This window comes from Eleutherodactylus coqui, chromosome 2, assembly GCF_035609145.1.
Source record: "Eleutherodactylus coqui strain aEleCoq1 chromosome 2, aEleCoq1.hap1, whole genome shotgun sequence".
NCBI classification, from domain to species: Eukaryota; Metazoa; Chordata; class Amphibia; order Anura; family Eleutherodactylidae; genus Eleutherodactylus; species Eleutherodactylus coqui.
This window is the reverse complement of record NC_089838.1, coordinates 128,300,499-128,315,344: the sequence shown is the minus strand read 5'-3', so window position 1 is coordinate 128,315,344 and position 14,846 is coordinate 128,300,499. Positions and strand designations below refer to the sequence as shown.

Here is a 14,846-nt window from a genome sequence, read left to right as displayed (position 1 = left end):
AGATGTAGCGTTGTCCGCTGCTACATAGTGTTCTGCAGGAATGCGAGGACCGTTGGACGTAGTGTGTGTAGCAGCCTTGTATGAGGGATGCTGTTAAAGCCTAGGTATGCCTTGTGTATGTTTCTTTGTTTGTGGGATTGCCTTAAAATTGCCTTATTATTTTAAAGCCACTTACCATTTTTGATGCAGTTATTTCAGCTAGAGCCAGAAGAGGGAAGAGAAGTACAAGCCCTTCCTTTTAGATTTCCCATATCTTTTTGAATTCACTTTTGGCTTTTGATTTTAAAAAAATGCATTGATAACGGCAATGGCACTATTCCAAAAACTGCACTGTAGAAAACTCATCCTTTAGTAAGGTGGTGTATTCACTGGTGTTTTATCTATATGTATAAAGGTGAAAGCCCTGACTGACTCGTCACTAAATCTCCAACTTCTTGGTGTCATACAAACGTGAAATTTGGCACGACCATTTTTTAGGTCATAAATAGGAAAAGTAAAGGGACACCCCAACCACCTCCCCTCCCGTGTGTGTGTGTGTAAAATTATATATACATACATACATACACACACACTGGGGAGAATCTACCTTGCCCCTTTTATTCAAATTTACCCCTACACTGCAGGTTGCACACGGAAGCATTAACTTGTAAGGGTAAAAAGTGAGGAGAGTGGGAAGGATGGCACATTCTGCAAAGGGACATTGGTACATGCAGCCTAAGTAGAATCTAACGCTCCTCTATGTGTATACATATTTTATTCCTCGGTTCCTCTGAAGTAACCACAAATTCATAAAATTTTACATGCGAACAGGTAAACGCTTGTATCAAATTAACTCTGGCGAAGCCCGGTATATCAGCTAGTGGGTATGTATGTGTATATATTATGCATGCAGTATTCTAAATATGTTTCAGCAGTGTTTAAGCGCTTTTTTAGTCTTCTAATTGCAGTGCCTTTTTTATGGTGCCCACGGGAACAAAGTGTGTTTTCCTGTGTTCTGGGAACACTTCCAAAGGTTTCATTTAGCTTTTACTTACAATTGTATCGGTTTCCCTTTCAGTAGTTCAGAATGTAAGCCTGGTAAGTCCATCCATTTGTCACCTCCAATGGATATTCTAGAACTTTCATATTGATGATTTATCTTTAGACTAGGTCATGAATATTAGATTGATGTAGGTCCAACTCCCAGCCAAACCCCGCCAACAAATCGGAAATTGCTGACCTATCCTAAATGTAGGTTATCAATATAAAAGTTCTGTCTAAACTCTATAAATGGGTTGTCTGAGATTTAAAAAAAAAAATTACAGGAAGCTGATAATGGTAAAAAAAAATTATAAAAGAAAACTACTCAACTCTTGAATGTCCCATACCCCTTGCCTACACCTGGTCCAGCAGCGGCTGTCCAGTCTGAAGTGGTTCATGCAACATCATAGAGGCCGGAACCAGAAACGCAGCATTGGACTGTGAATGGGGAGATGGGGCATATTGTAAAGGTGAATATAGGTTCTACGCAACCCTCCCCCCCCCCCCCCCTCCTTTTTTTTTTTTTTTTTCCAGCTGTCTGGGTTTTTGTTACTTTGTGTCTTGGACAACGCCCTTTAAAGGGGTTGTCTCGCGGCAAACATCAACATTGTACCTTACCCCATTCCCCCTGTCACCCCCTGGCATAAAATAGCAATTTGAAGCGGTTTTTAAACCGCTTGCTACTCACCGATCCGACGAAATATGGAGTTATAAAAATCTTCTCCCTAAGATGGCCGCCGGTCCGTTCCCAGGAATGCACTGCGGTTTTCTCCCATGGTGCACCGCGGGTCTTCTCCCATGGTGCACCATGGGCTCTGTGCGTTCCATTGCCGATTCCAGCCTCCTGATTGGCTGGAATCGGCACACGTGACGGGGCGGAGCTACGATGACACGGTGACCAGCTCTCCGGCACGAGCGGCCCCATTCACCAGGCAGAAGACCGCACAGCACAACCGCGTCTAAAAACGCCAGAAGACATCAGAATTAGACGGATCCATGGTGACGGGGACGCCAGCAACGGAGCAGGTAAGTGAATAACTTCTGTATGGCTCATATTTAATGCACGATGTATATTACAAAGTGCATTAATATGGCCATACAGAAGTGTATGACCCCACTTGCTGCCGCGAGACAACCCCTTTAAGTGTTAGAGAAGAGAAATTAAGTAAAGCATGTTGCGTGCTAAAATATCTTTGTCTAGCTGTTTGTTCTTGCGGTCTGACTTATTACATATGCACGAGTGTAATTAATTCTAGTTTGATTCTTTCAGCAAAGGGGAGTCGGTCATATTTAAGGCTCACACAGCTTCAATACGGAGTGTTGACTTTTCAGCTAACGGCCAGAGCATTATTACCGCATCTGATGACAAGTCCGTTAAAGCATGGAGCGTCCGTCATCAGCGCTTTCTTTTCTCACTCACCCAACATACAAACTGGGTTCGTTGTGCAAGGTATGTCGTTACAGTCCCTGAAGTTCAGCTTGTTCACGCTCCGTCAGAAAAGGCCTCAAAAGCTCTTTTGTCTCTTCTTATCTTAAATGCAGAATCCTTTTCAACATTAATGGGGCATATAGAATAGGCCATCATTACGGGATTAGTGCGGCACCTTCACATGTTACAATTCATAAAGGGGAATGTAACGACTCCTTCAGCTTATTTTAGACTCAACATGCGGAAAAACGTAAAGCTGTATATAAGATGAAACAAGCCAGGACATCGGTGTGAACAGAGCCAATTGTAATATCTTGAACTGCGGATTTCTTAGCAAGTTACTAGCTGTTGACCACCAGTAAGCTGCTTTCTTACTAGTCTTTAAGGATTTTCCAGTTGCACACAAGGCACACTTAAGCGCCTTGAAACTTTACAGCTGTTGATGCTCCCAAACACTAGTGGCAAGTCATAGCATGCCATCTGAAATATTCTTCATTACATTGGTAGTCAGTAGAGATGAGCGAGCATACTCGGAAAAGCACTACTCGCTCGAGTAATGTGCTTTATCCGAGTATCGCTGTGCTCGTCCCTGAAGATTCGGGTGCCGCCGCAGCTGACAGGTGAGACGCAGCGGGGAGCAGGGGAGAGCGGGCGGGAGAGAGGGAGAGAAAGATCTCCCCTCCGTTCCTCCCCGCTCTCCCCTGCAGCTCCCCGCTCCGTGCCGGCACCCGAATCTTCAGGGACGAGCACAGCAATACTCGGATAAAGCAAATTACTCGAGCGAGTAGTGCTTTTCCGAGTACGCTCGCTCATCCCTAGTAGTCAGACTAATCATTAGTCCCTGTTGCAACTGGCTAGTGTGTTGATCTGGCTGCTTCTGAAGCTCCAGCGTTTTCTCTGCTTGTCAGAAGAAATACTGAGCAAGTGATAGGAGAGCGAGTTAGACCGCATTGCCTCAATGCAGAGGAGACGACGCAACTTCAGAGGCAGCCACTCGCCACAGCAGGGATCCCTCCGTGTATGCAGAGGAGCAAGACTGAGTATGTGTGACCCAGCTGAGGGCACAGAATAGAAACAGCCGGTAGCATTCTTCTAACATTAGTCCTGAAACATCTGGTGCTAAACTTTTTTTGTATTTACAATTATTAAATTATTATGGGCTGGATTTAGGCAAAAACATTCTTTGTGGGACAACCCCTTAACAAAGTTGTAAAACAAATTCATGTTTTGTGTGTCTCGTGTGTATATAGATTGTTTTGTTATTGTATATGGGAAACCCATGATGGTTAAGGATTTGTAGGTTTATTAACGTGCCCGTGAAAAGCTGAACTTTCCAAAAACTGTTACAGCCTTCTGACATGTAACGTCAACCACTGATAACTAATCGAATCATTTTTATAACTCCCTCTAAAGGTGCCTACTCACTAGCAATATTGTTTCCTGCAATGCGAGAGAAATGATTATGGAACCAATGATTTTCCATGGTTTCTTACTAATTTGCGTTTTTTCACTGCAGCCTCACAGCGCAGAGAAAAAAATCTGCAATATCACTCTGTTTTCAATGGGACCAGCGGCAGTAGCGCCAGCCCCGTTGAAAACATAGGGAGTACATCAGAGAATTCTGCTACAGCTGTGGCAGAGGTCCAGGATGCTATCCCATTGCTTTCAATAGGGTCAGCACTGCTGCAGCCCCATTGAAAGCAGTGGGTTGCAGGCAACCCCCGCAGCGATGATTTTCGGGGAAGGGCTTGAAATATAAGCCATTCCCTGAAAATCATCCCTAGCTGGGGGGGGGGGGGGGGAATAAATAATTTTTATATACACACACTCACTCCCCTCTCCACTGCTCAGGCGCGTCCTCCAGCTGGCTCCTCCTCACTCCTGGCTCTCTCGCAGGCAGCGCACAGCCATTCATTGTCACAGCTGTGGCAGAAGTCCTCATATACTCCCTATGTTCTCAATGGGGCTGGTGCTGCTGCTGCCCGCCCAATTGAAAGCATTTGGCGATATTGCATAGTTTTCTTTGCATTGGAAGGCGTGTGTTTTCACTTGCTCTCGCAGCGCAAGAAAAGAAAATCGCTAGTGGGTAGGCAGCCTCCTACTTATTAGATTCTGAAAGTCTATATTTCCTTGTGTAGTTAGTCCCTAGCCTGTAATGTCCATTGCTGTCGCCCAGCTTTGACATCCTTCTGTTCATACGTATGGTATTAGCACTAGTTTCCTGCTGTTCGATGTCAATGCTTTGACACTCATTTCCTTCTTTGTTGGCTATTTAGATAATTTTTAAGTCCTCTCATTCATCCGCATTCTCCCTGGGGTTCTATAATCTTTCTTCATTACAGATTCTCCCCAGATGGAAGACTAATCGCTTCATGCAGTGACGATAAGGCTATTCGAATCTGGGACACAGCTAACAGAGTTTGCATTAACACCTTCATGGACTACAAAGGGTAATTATTAATTATAGGCAAGTGGCCATCAGATAGCTTTTGTTACCAGCCGGTATGGCATTGCTTGGTTTCCACTAAATGCAAACTTTTGTAACTTGTTGTGTATTTACAAACACTGGAACCTTAATAATAGGATAGTTGGCAAATGTCAGATTTGCTGTGACCTCCACCTATCAATTGAATGGGGGTCCCAAGCCCCCCTCCCTTTCCAGTACCAACATGGTACTGAGCGAGAAATTGCTCACTTTTTGGAGTTGCTTGGGTTTTTAGCTCGCCCATCGTCCCGTAATAAACAGGCAGTTGTTTACCTATGAATGACTGCTTGTTTGCAGTGTATGGAGGTGTGCTGAAAGACTGAGCTGAGAGAACCAATTACAAGACTCCTTCAATTTCAAAACAAAGTTATAGTAGATTTGGTTTAGTCTTTTAACCCCTTAGTGACGCAGCCTGTTTGCACTTTAATGACCGACTCATTTTTTCATTTTCTTTTATTGTTGCACTCCAGGAGGCATAACTTTTTTTTTTTTTTTTACATTTTTCCATTGACTTGGCCATATAAGGGGTTGTTTTTTGCAGGGCAAGTTTTTTTTTTTTTTTTTTTTTTTTTTTTTTTTTACATTTCCTCCTTTTTGCTTGCATATAATGTACTATGTAATTTTCATTATTTTTTTTCAGTTGGATTGAGGAAAAAAAGAGATTCTGGCATTTTTTGTTTTGGACTTCATTATTACAGTGTTCAGTGTGCAAAATAAATAACGCGATAATATTGTTCTCTGGGTCAGGACGATTCCAGGGATACAAGGTTTATATAGTTTGTTTTGCTATTTTTGTACACTAAAAACATTTGTATTACGGGATGAGCTCTCGTCATCTTTTATCCAATTTTTGGGAACATATAACATTTTCACTGCTTTTTTTTATTCATTTTTTTTAAGAGGCAAGATCAGCAAAATCTGCAATTCTGGCATTTTTTTAAAATTTTGAATGGCGTTCACTGTGCAGCATAGATATGTTAAATTAATTTTACAGGCCAGTATGATTATTTAAATACCAAATTTATATAGGTTGTTTTTTTTTTTTCTTGCAACTTTTTTACACTTTAAACAAAAAAAATGTATGTATATTTTTTTAATTGCTGCATTCAAATACCTCTAACATTTATTCTTTCTTTTTGTCAACGGTGCTGTGAAGGGTTTTTAGTTTTGTTTTTTGTTTGTTTGGTTTTTTGGGATGAGTTGTACTTTTTAATAGTACCATTTGTTGATCCATGCAAAGTTTTGATCACTTTCTATTTAGTTTTTTTGGCTAGATAGGTAAAATTAGCTATTTTGGCCATGTTTTTTTTTCATAACATGTGCTACCCTAAGTCAGTACGAATGCAGCGATAGCACGTGTTTTTTGTTTTTTTTTGTTTATTTGTTTTTTAACATAGTAAAGGGGGAATGCTGTGGTTTTGACCATTTAATTTTTTTTTTTACTAATAAAATTTTAATTTTTTTTTACATTTAATCTTTAACTTTTTATTTTTGCCCACCAGAGGGCTTTGATTTGCAACATCTTTTCTCATTCTGCTAATACACTACTATACTTTAGTACAGTAATGCATTAGCCTATAAGGTCAGCCAGAGGCTGATCCTCATTGGCCACCATAGCTGGCAGACTTGAAGGATATAGTCTGGGTCCAATGGGTGACCGATGGAGCCCCCTCCCTTTGTCAGCCTTTTACGTGCCACGTTTGCACTGACCGCAGCTTGTAAAGGGTTAAACACCAGCGATCTGATGTTTCTCCGGTCCTCAGTTATTAGAGCAAGCACCCAGCTGTCATCTGATAGCCAAGCAACGGGAAGACCTGCGCTTGGCTTGGTCTTTCGACATCGCGGCAGAATAAAACCCCTTAACGGCCACCATCAAAAGACATATGTGGGCGATAGTTAAAAGGTTGGTCTAGGTAATGTTCTTCAATGCTTCTCTAGCTTAAACCTAAAGGGGTTTTTTTATGTTGCAGTTATTTTTGTTAAGAATAGGCTGCCCAAAACCAAATCTAATAATGTAGACAATACTCTCCTCTCCGGGCTAGCTCCAGCATGCCACCTCCATTCACTGCCAAGGACACAGGCTGCTTCAGCCAATGACTGGGCTCTGTGGTTGACCACTAAGTTCTGTAATTGACTGCAGCAGCATGTGACGTCCCATCAACAGGTTTACAGTAGCTTGAAAACACAGACCCGGTGGAGTGAATAGATTTGCCACTGTGGGGAACCGGAGCAGGGGAGTATAGGCTGTCTAATTATTTTGGAGCATGGGAAGCCTTTTTCTGATAAAAAATATAACTGATAACCCCACCAAAGTGGATGTCCAGTGAAATGATTTTTTTGCAGTCTTTTATTCCCTTTTTTTTCGCTTTCATTTTTACCTCCCCACTATCAAAAAATCATAACTTTTATGCATCTATCGACGTAGATGTCTGAGGGCTTGTTTTTTGAGAGCGGAGTTGTATTTTTTGAAGGTACCATGTAAATCTTGTTAAGACACTGATCTGACAGGCAATCTATCAAGCCATTCTACAGGCATGACTGGATAGGCAATCTGCAATGGCAACCTTGGGGACTTTCAGTAGACAACCGGCTGCCATGGCATTTCCTATATAAACACCCGTGTCGTGTATGTGTGTGTGTGTGTGTGTGTGTGTATATATATATATATATATATATATATATATATATATATATATATATATATATATATATATATATATATATATATATATATATATATGTGTGTGTGTGTAGTATACCTATTCCTAAATGTAAAAAATCTTACAATTGTTCCAGGCATTCCAATTATGTGAGCTTTAATCCATCAGGAACGTGTGTAGCCTCTGCAGGTTCTAACAGTACAGTGAAAGTCTGGGATATTCGTATGAACAAACTACTGCAGCAATATCAAGGTAACCCTCTTTTATTGTATGTAACCTCAGCACCTGATTGAACGTAAGACTGCAGCAAATTAAAATGAGCAGTCAAGAAAAACACTGACAAAAAGAGATACAAATTGTGCATTACAGTCCAGCTTAAAGGGAGTCTGTCAACTAGAACACGCTGTCCAAACTGCAGGCATGATGTTATAGAGCAGGAGGAGCTGAGCAGATTGATATGTAGTTTATGGGGAAAGATTCAGTATAACTTGTATTTTATTCAATCTGCTCAGCTCCTCCTGCTCTAACATGATGCCTGCAGTTTGGACAGTATGTTCAAGCAGGACAGACAGAACGTTTGCTTAAAAACCTTTTTTCAAAAAATGTACCTAAGTGGTGCAGACCCAAAATCTATCTCTAACAGAAATAAATGCTTTTGAATTATGATCACACAAATGGCATGTAATTCTCCTCAAACTAAGACAGTGGGAAAATATTACCAATAGATGTGTGTGAGCAAGATGGGGAGCTATATCTCTCCCCAGACATATTAGCAATAATCATACCTAGTCTGTATTGGATAGGTGGTTTGAAAAAACATCAGATAACCGAATCACCTCTCTATACCTTTTTAATCATTGTGTGACCTAGGTCACATATAGGAGATATGTATATACACGCGCCATTTTTTATAAAGAATCAATAAAAGTTAAATTTTATATTTAGTAGTCCTTTCGGTGACAAGATTTTGGTTCATAGGACGGTATTGCCACGGTGAATAAATCTCCCCACACATACAGTCTACTAGCATGACTCCATCAGGTACACCTGTCTTATGTCTGCCTCTCTACTCCTATTCATAATTATCCCAACAAGTTTTATTTGTATGCAAGTAGTGAAGACCACCTAAGCCAAACACCCCTGATGAAGCCACACTTAATGAGCGATATGCTTGGATGACTTGGTAAAATCCCCCACAGCGGTTGACAGCAGAGACCTCTAGAAGGACTGCAGAGCTGCTGGGAAGATTACACCCACCCACTGCCCATTAGGACTTATGAGCACAGACTAGATTTAATTGTTTCCTAGAGATGCACCCAAACTCTAACCCCTATTGAGATATATTTTGAAAATACTCCGCACAGGATTTTCAACCCATTTAGGCAGAAATAACACAGGAGTTCTTAAAAGCTCTGAGCAACTACGGACAGAATATGAGTTGTCTCAAAATCCTTTTCTTTCAGTACCTACAGCATTGCTATATATTAGATACACATGTGCCCTGCAATACCACTTTGTGGAGCCCTAAGCCATCTGGACACAGAATGCTTGTCTGTGTGTGACTTCTCACATGGAACTTCCATGTTGGAGAGAAAAGGAGGGGGGGCATACAGCTGATGACCGCTGCTTAGCAAGTGGGTGAGGTGGAGAAATATCCTCTTTGTTTCCGAGTTGCGACTCCTGCGTCATCTAAGATACTTGAATCCAAGTCAATAGACCTGTAAGCCATACTCTTTTGGCTCTGGATTATTTTTCTTTGGTCTACAGCTATTCTACTGAAAAATCTTGTCTGTGTCAAAGTTCAGTTTGTCTCAAAAACTTACCATGTTTTCATTAGTGCTTTAGACTGTCGACATGTTTTTGCAGCCATCACTGAGACCACCATTAAGTAGTGTCTGTCACACAGATTACAGTGATATATATGCTGTGTGTATCTGTGCAGTAGTTTGGGAGAAACTTGCTTTTTATTAGCAGCAGCCAGACCTAGAACTAGCCCTGGATATTCATGAGCTGTATGCTAGCCACACTCTCCTCTCCCTCCAGCCAATGATTGCTTATCCCTGTGAATAGAGCGAGATCTCTCAATGAATGGCTGTAAGGTGGGGAGGGTGTAGCTAGCCTGCAGCTCATGAACCTCTGGGACTACTTTAAGTAGTCTTTTATGCATGTGCTGCTATTGATAGAAGTCAAGTTTCTCAGAAACTACTGCACAGATGTACACAGCAGGTATATCACATGGAAGAGAGAGGCTTCCTTTTGGAACACTTATAGGCATCATAGGACTCTAGACAGAGTTCACAGCCCCACAAAAGACTTGTTTTATACTGAAGGTCTGGATTTGCCAAAAATATTTATCAGTTGTACTTTTTTAGGGTTATAGAAGTATCCTTTTCCTTTGCCAATATCCAGAACTTCCTGGACAGTCAGGAAATATAAGGCTCTTTTTTTCAGTGTCCATGAAAAAAAAATAGATGTGCCCATGATTTTTATTTAGATCATTTTTTTTTCATGCCGGTGATACTTGAGCAGGTTATTAGGACTGTAATTAGCAACGTATTACAGCTCACAGTAAATGCTGGTAATGAGTTCATATCTGAATCTGGTCTATAGATATGTATCGCTAATAATCTGTATCAGTTATTATCATTTTCCAACATGTTGCATAAATGTTGTTTTTGTACATGATTTTTGGTTAATTTGTCCAGAAAAATGTAAAAGTCAGGTTGGCAACTCTGAGGAAAAGAAGCTAATGTTTCCAGAACGTAACCGTGTAAATGTTTCTCAGTCCACAGTGCCGGTGTTAACTGTTTGTCATTCCACCCAACTGGGAACTTCCTCCTGTCTGCTTCTAGTGATGGTACTGTGAAGGTGTTGGACCTGCTGGAGGGAAGACTACTCTACACCCTTCATGGCCACCAGGTACCAGATCATCTTTCATAACTAGCCATGGACATTTGTGGTAGGAAGATGTATTTGTTGTTACTTTAAGGGTTATTACACACGGGAGAGAAAAATTGCAAGATTTTTGCCTGATGCATTAGTAAAAAAGCAGGAAGGAAACTATGGTAAATCATTGGTTTCCTGAACGATCTGCGATGTTTTCACTGATACGAGAGAAAGCCAGAATTAGATTCAAAAGATATGGAAAATAAAAAGAAAGCTCTTCTAGTTCTCCTTCCTGCTGGATCCACTCCTGCCTTCAACTCAAAAAGTGCAGTGGAATCCGCAGCAAATTCGTATCCCATTAAACTCAATGGGGTTCTGTGCCATAGTCTTCAAATTCACGTGCAGAAAAACAAGAAGCGATATGTCCTTTCTTGACGCAGATTTCTGCACCTGAATTTGGCCAAAACTGTCAAATATTTGCATAGCTGTGCTGAAATCCACAGCTCAGCTGAAGATTTGTGCCGTGTTTTTAGAGGTGGAATCCATGTAGAAAAATCTGCATCATATTCCATGTGAACATACTTTTAAGTTATAGGCTAGGGTCCTTTGACTGATCAACTTGTGCAGCAGTTGAAGCCATTATTTTGCCACACTTGCCTATACGGCAGTATTTAGTGTTGCTGACAGATGTGCTGCTATAGATTACATCTGTAAAGTAAATATATAAAAAAAAACACGCCCTCTTTATTTTTAACTGACTATGGATTTTTATTGTGAAGAGATAAAGTCCAAAAAGGCTGATAGATTGGCGCAACCCTTTTTAGAAAAGTGTGCATGTACTCCGATATAGAACTCCCATCTTCTACATCTGAGTGTATGCACACTTTTCTAAAAAGGGTTATGCCAATCTGCCAGCCTTTTCGGACTTCCTCTCCTCACAGTTACAGTGGTCAGTAAGGCAGGTTGTACTAGTCACTGGCTTGGCAGCATCTGAATTTTAATGCACATATCACATACATTACAACCTATCTGAAAGAAGAATCACGCCGTTAATGCCCATTTACACCAGCCGATGATCGCTAAAAAAATCGGTAGTAATTAGAGATGAGCGAACGTACTCGGATAAGCACTACTCGCCGAGTAATGTGCTTTATCCGAGTACCTCCCCGCTCGTCCTGAAAGATTCGGGGAGCGCCGCTGCTGACAGGTGAGTTGCGGCGGGGAGCAGGGGAGAGCGGGCGGGAGAGAAGGAGAGAGAGATCTCCCCTCCGTTCCTCCCGGCTCTCCCCTGCAGCTCCCCGCTCCGCGGCGCTCCCCGAATCTTTAGCCCCGAGTACAGCGGTACTCGGATAAAGCACATTACTCGGACGAGTAGTGCTTATCCGAGTACGTTCGCTCATCTCTAGTAGTAATGCGATCGTTTTAGCGATAATCGGTGCATGTAAATGTGCGCCCATTGTGCGCTTTTTGGGCACTGCTAGATGATCGCTAAATTCAGTCCAACCTAAAAATCGTGGTTCACTCTTATCAGTAGTTCTCCATGGGGGGGGGGGGGGATGGGGGGTAAGAATAAACATTAAAAAGACAAAAAATGGCTGTCTCTCCAAGGGTTGTGGAATAGGTTCCCGGCCGGGGTAAAAATTTGTCTGTGTAATTTAAAGATGCTTCCAAGTCCCCTTGGACACTTATAACATATTTCTCTTATGTGTCAGTTGATCACTGCATCATCTTTGTAATGTTCTTCTGTAAGGTCAATCAGTACATTTAGACTGTTCTGTTTAATGCAGGTGAATTTATTTGCTTTTAAACCTCTGAAACTAAATCTATTTTAGTATGTATGTATGTTTCCACTTGCAGGGACCTGTTTTGTCTGTTGCTTTTTCAAGAGATGGCGAACAGTTTGCTTCTGGAGGAACGGATGCTCAGGTGTGTCTTACATTCTGCATACAAATGGAAGGGGGAAAAATGTAGCTTTCATCCAAATATGTATATATGTACATAAGTGGACCCCTCTCTGCACAGAAATGTGCCAGAAGAAAAACCTCATTCCTGCATATTTGTCTATTCTGTTGGTATGAATACATCGCGCATACTTTGTAATTCTCCTAGTATATCCCTGACCTAAACTACTAGTGTTAGAAATCTCGTTAGTGTATTGCTGAAATATTTATTTCTAGCTCCAACACATTTGATTATGTGGTCGTCTTTTCTTGCATACAGTGCATTGGCTTTGTTCTGAAGCATATAATGTATGTGAAGTCCAATAGAGCATGCTGAGAAAGTCAGATAATTGGGTGGATATTTTTGCATTCCACAGATGGCTATATGGGGGCGACCTGCTCTAATCTCATATATTATGAGCTGTATTACAACTAGATCCATGGTAAAGTTTGTAGCTTAAGTGTATTCTAAGTCACAGAAAAGTTATGTGACCATAAGGAAGTGCCATTATACAAGTTTGAAGTGATGAGGGTATGAGGTAGTAAAAAATCGTAAGACCCAACCCATAATGTCCACAAGTTAAGGCCCATTTACACGGGACGATATCGTTTAGAGTTGTTCAAATTCCTACGCTCCCGTGGAAGTTTGAATAATAGTCGTCCTGCAAGCAGCAACTGAGCGAGAGTTGTTCAGTTTCTGCATGCAGAAACCTGAGAAGCTGTTGTGAATGACTGTCTGCTTACAGTGAATGGAGCCAGGTGGGGAAAGAGCGCTCCTCGGCCGCCCCGCCTCCATGCGGGCAGTGCTCTGAGCGATTGCAGTGATTACTCGCTCCTGTGTATCAGCCCAGGAGTGAGCTTCACTAGGACACGCTGTCCAGCATTGTTTGCCTGACAGCTTGTTCCATGTAAATGGGGCTTTAGTCATGGACATGTGAGGAATAGCACACAATATTGGGTAGGACAACTCCAAGATGACATCTAAGACATTCTTCCTGCAGTCTCTTCTCCTTAGTGTGATCATTTTAATGTAGGTTGATACCCACAATGAAAGAGTCCAGGGAGACAGGAAAGGCAACGGTTAACTTTATTCAACATCCGGATGATAAAGGCCAAAGTCCTTTTTACAGTTCCAAGTTTCCAAATCCCTTCCTGAAGGTGGTGGCTGTAAGTGCTGCTGCATCTCTTTGCTTTCATGCTGCTGGTATAGGTTGTTTCTTCACCGCCGTTCTGGAAATCTTCAGGCTTTGCTATGCACCCTTCCTCCTTCAGAAGTCAGATCCAGAAACGATTGTTAGGAATTGTGAGAATGTGTCCCCCCTGAACCATCAAACTGAATCTTAGGGAACATTACAAAAACTTTTGCTCTTCCCCCTCAGCTTAGTGCTGATTGGTTAAACTAGAAGAGCTGTGTCACTGGGCTGTTTCAAGTCTGCTCTATACTTCTCTAAATTAAGCTCTCTATTGGCCACCACTTTCAAGATGAGATATTAAACAAGTACATTTAAGGTCACATTTATGCAATTTCCCAGAACCATCAGTGCAATTATGTAGCAACAGTTCTGGGTTATTACAGTAACTTATGTCCTTGGCCTCTGATGTGTATCAGTTGTTTTGTATTAAAACTATAGTCCTCTTGTGTACTCCTGCAGCTGTCAAGCTTTATAATTTACTTCTTGTCAATGTATGTTTTGTTCTAATAGACTTGGACTAATATACATTTTTTTCCTTTTAACTTTAAATGGCCACGGTGGAAGTTCTGCTTCATATGTCAAGTATGTAAAGGATGCAACCACCAAGAATGGTACATTAAGGCAGTTGCACGTGGGCAATCCAGATTCCGCATGCTGGCAACCCTGTGTACCTTGTCTTTTCTGTAATGGGGGTGACTACAGACGCTTGCCGTCGGTCATGTGCAGTACAGATTTTTGTTTTTTAAATATCCTTTTCTCCCACCGCGTCGCTATGCAATGACGCGGGTCGTCCCACCCCAGTAGCATGTTTTGAACGGTATTTGCAGTGGATCCTCCATGCGGACGTCGAACACAGCAAATATTCGTTCATGTGCCACCGACCTAAAACTGAGAAAGCTTTGCAGAAGCAGCGCCTGGGCCTGTGTTGCTGCTTCTCTAGTTTTTTTTCCCAGTCTGTACACAAATACTGTAGATAACAAATGGTGTTGTAGTTTTTCATATAGTTTTTTTTCCCCCTCTGTTTTTAGGTTTTAGTCTGGAAAACAAATTTTGATACATTTGAAAATAAAGAAATTTGTAAAATTCAGCAGAAAAGGCTATATCCGGAAGCACCACCTCATTTAAATGATATTTATCCGCGGTCTTCTCACGTGCACCGAAGCAGTGGACATTCTATTGAGGTAATACTTGTGGATAGTACCTGTCTCTATTCCCTCTATGACATAAAATATC

At 41.5% G+C, this 14,846-nt stretch overlaps 1 protein-coding gene across 4 annotated transcripts in view; it reads left to right on the top strand.

Annotated features, from left to right (window-relative positions):
* POC1B (POC1 centriolar protein B) overlaps positions 1-14,846 on the top strand; it is a 64,300-nt gene that overhangs the window by 9,352 nt on the left and 40,102 nt on the right. For 3 of the 4 annotated variants that reach the window (XM_066591499.1, XM_066591502.1, XM_066591500.1), the window contains exons 4-9: positions 2,291-2,470; positions 4,792-4,899; positions 7,731-7,846; positions 10,380-10,513; positions 12,338-12,406; positions 14,642-14,794. In XM_066591499.1, the coding sequence (XP_066447596.1) occupies positions 2,291-2,470; positions 4,792-4,899; positions 7,731-7,846; positions 10,380-10,513; positions 12,338-12,406; positions 14,642-14,794 (760 nt within the window). The remainder of the gene's footprint in view (positions 1-2,290; positions 2,471-4,791; positions 4,900-7,730; positions 7,847-10,379; positions 10,514-12,337; positions 12,407-14,641; positions 14,795-14,846) is intronic. The other variant, XM_066591501.1, reaches the window with a different exon arrangement.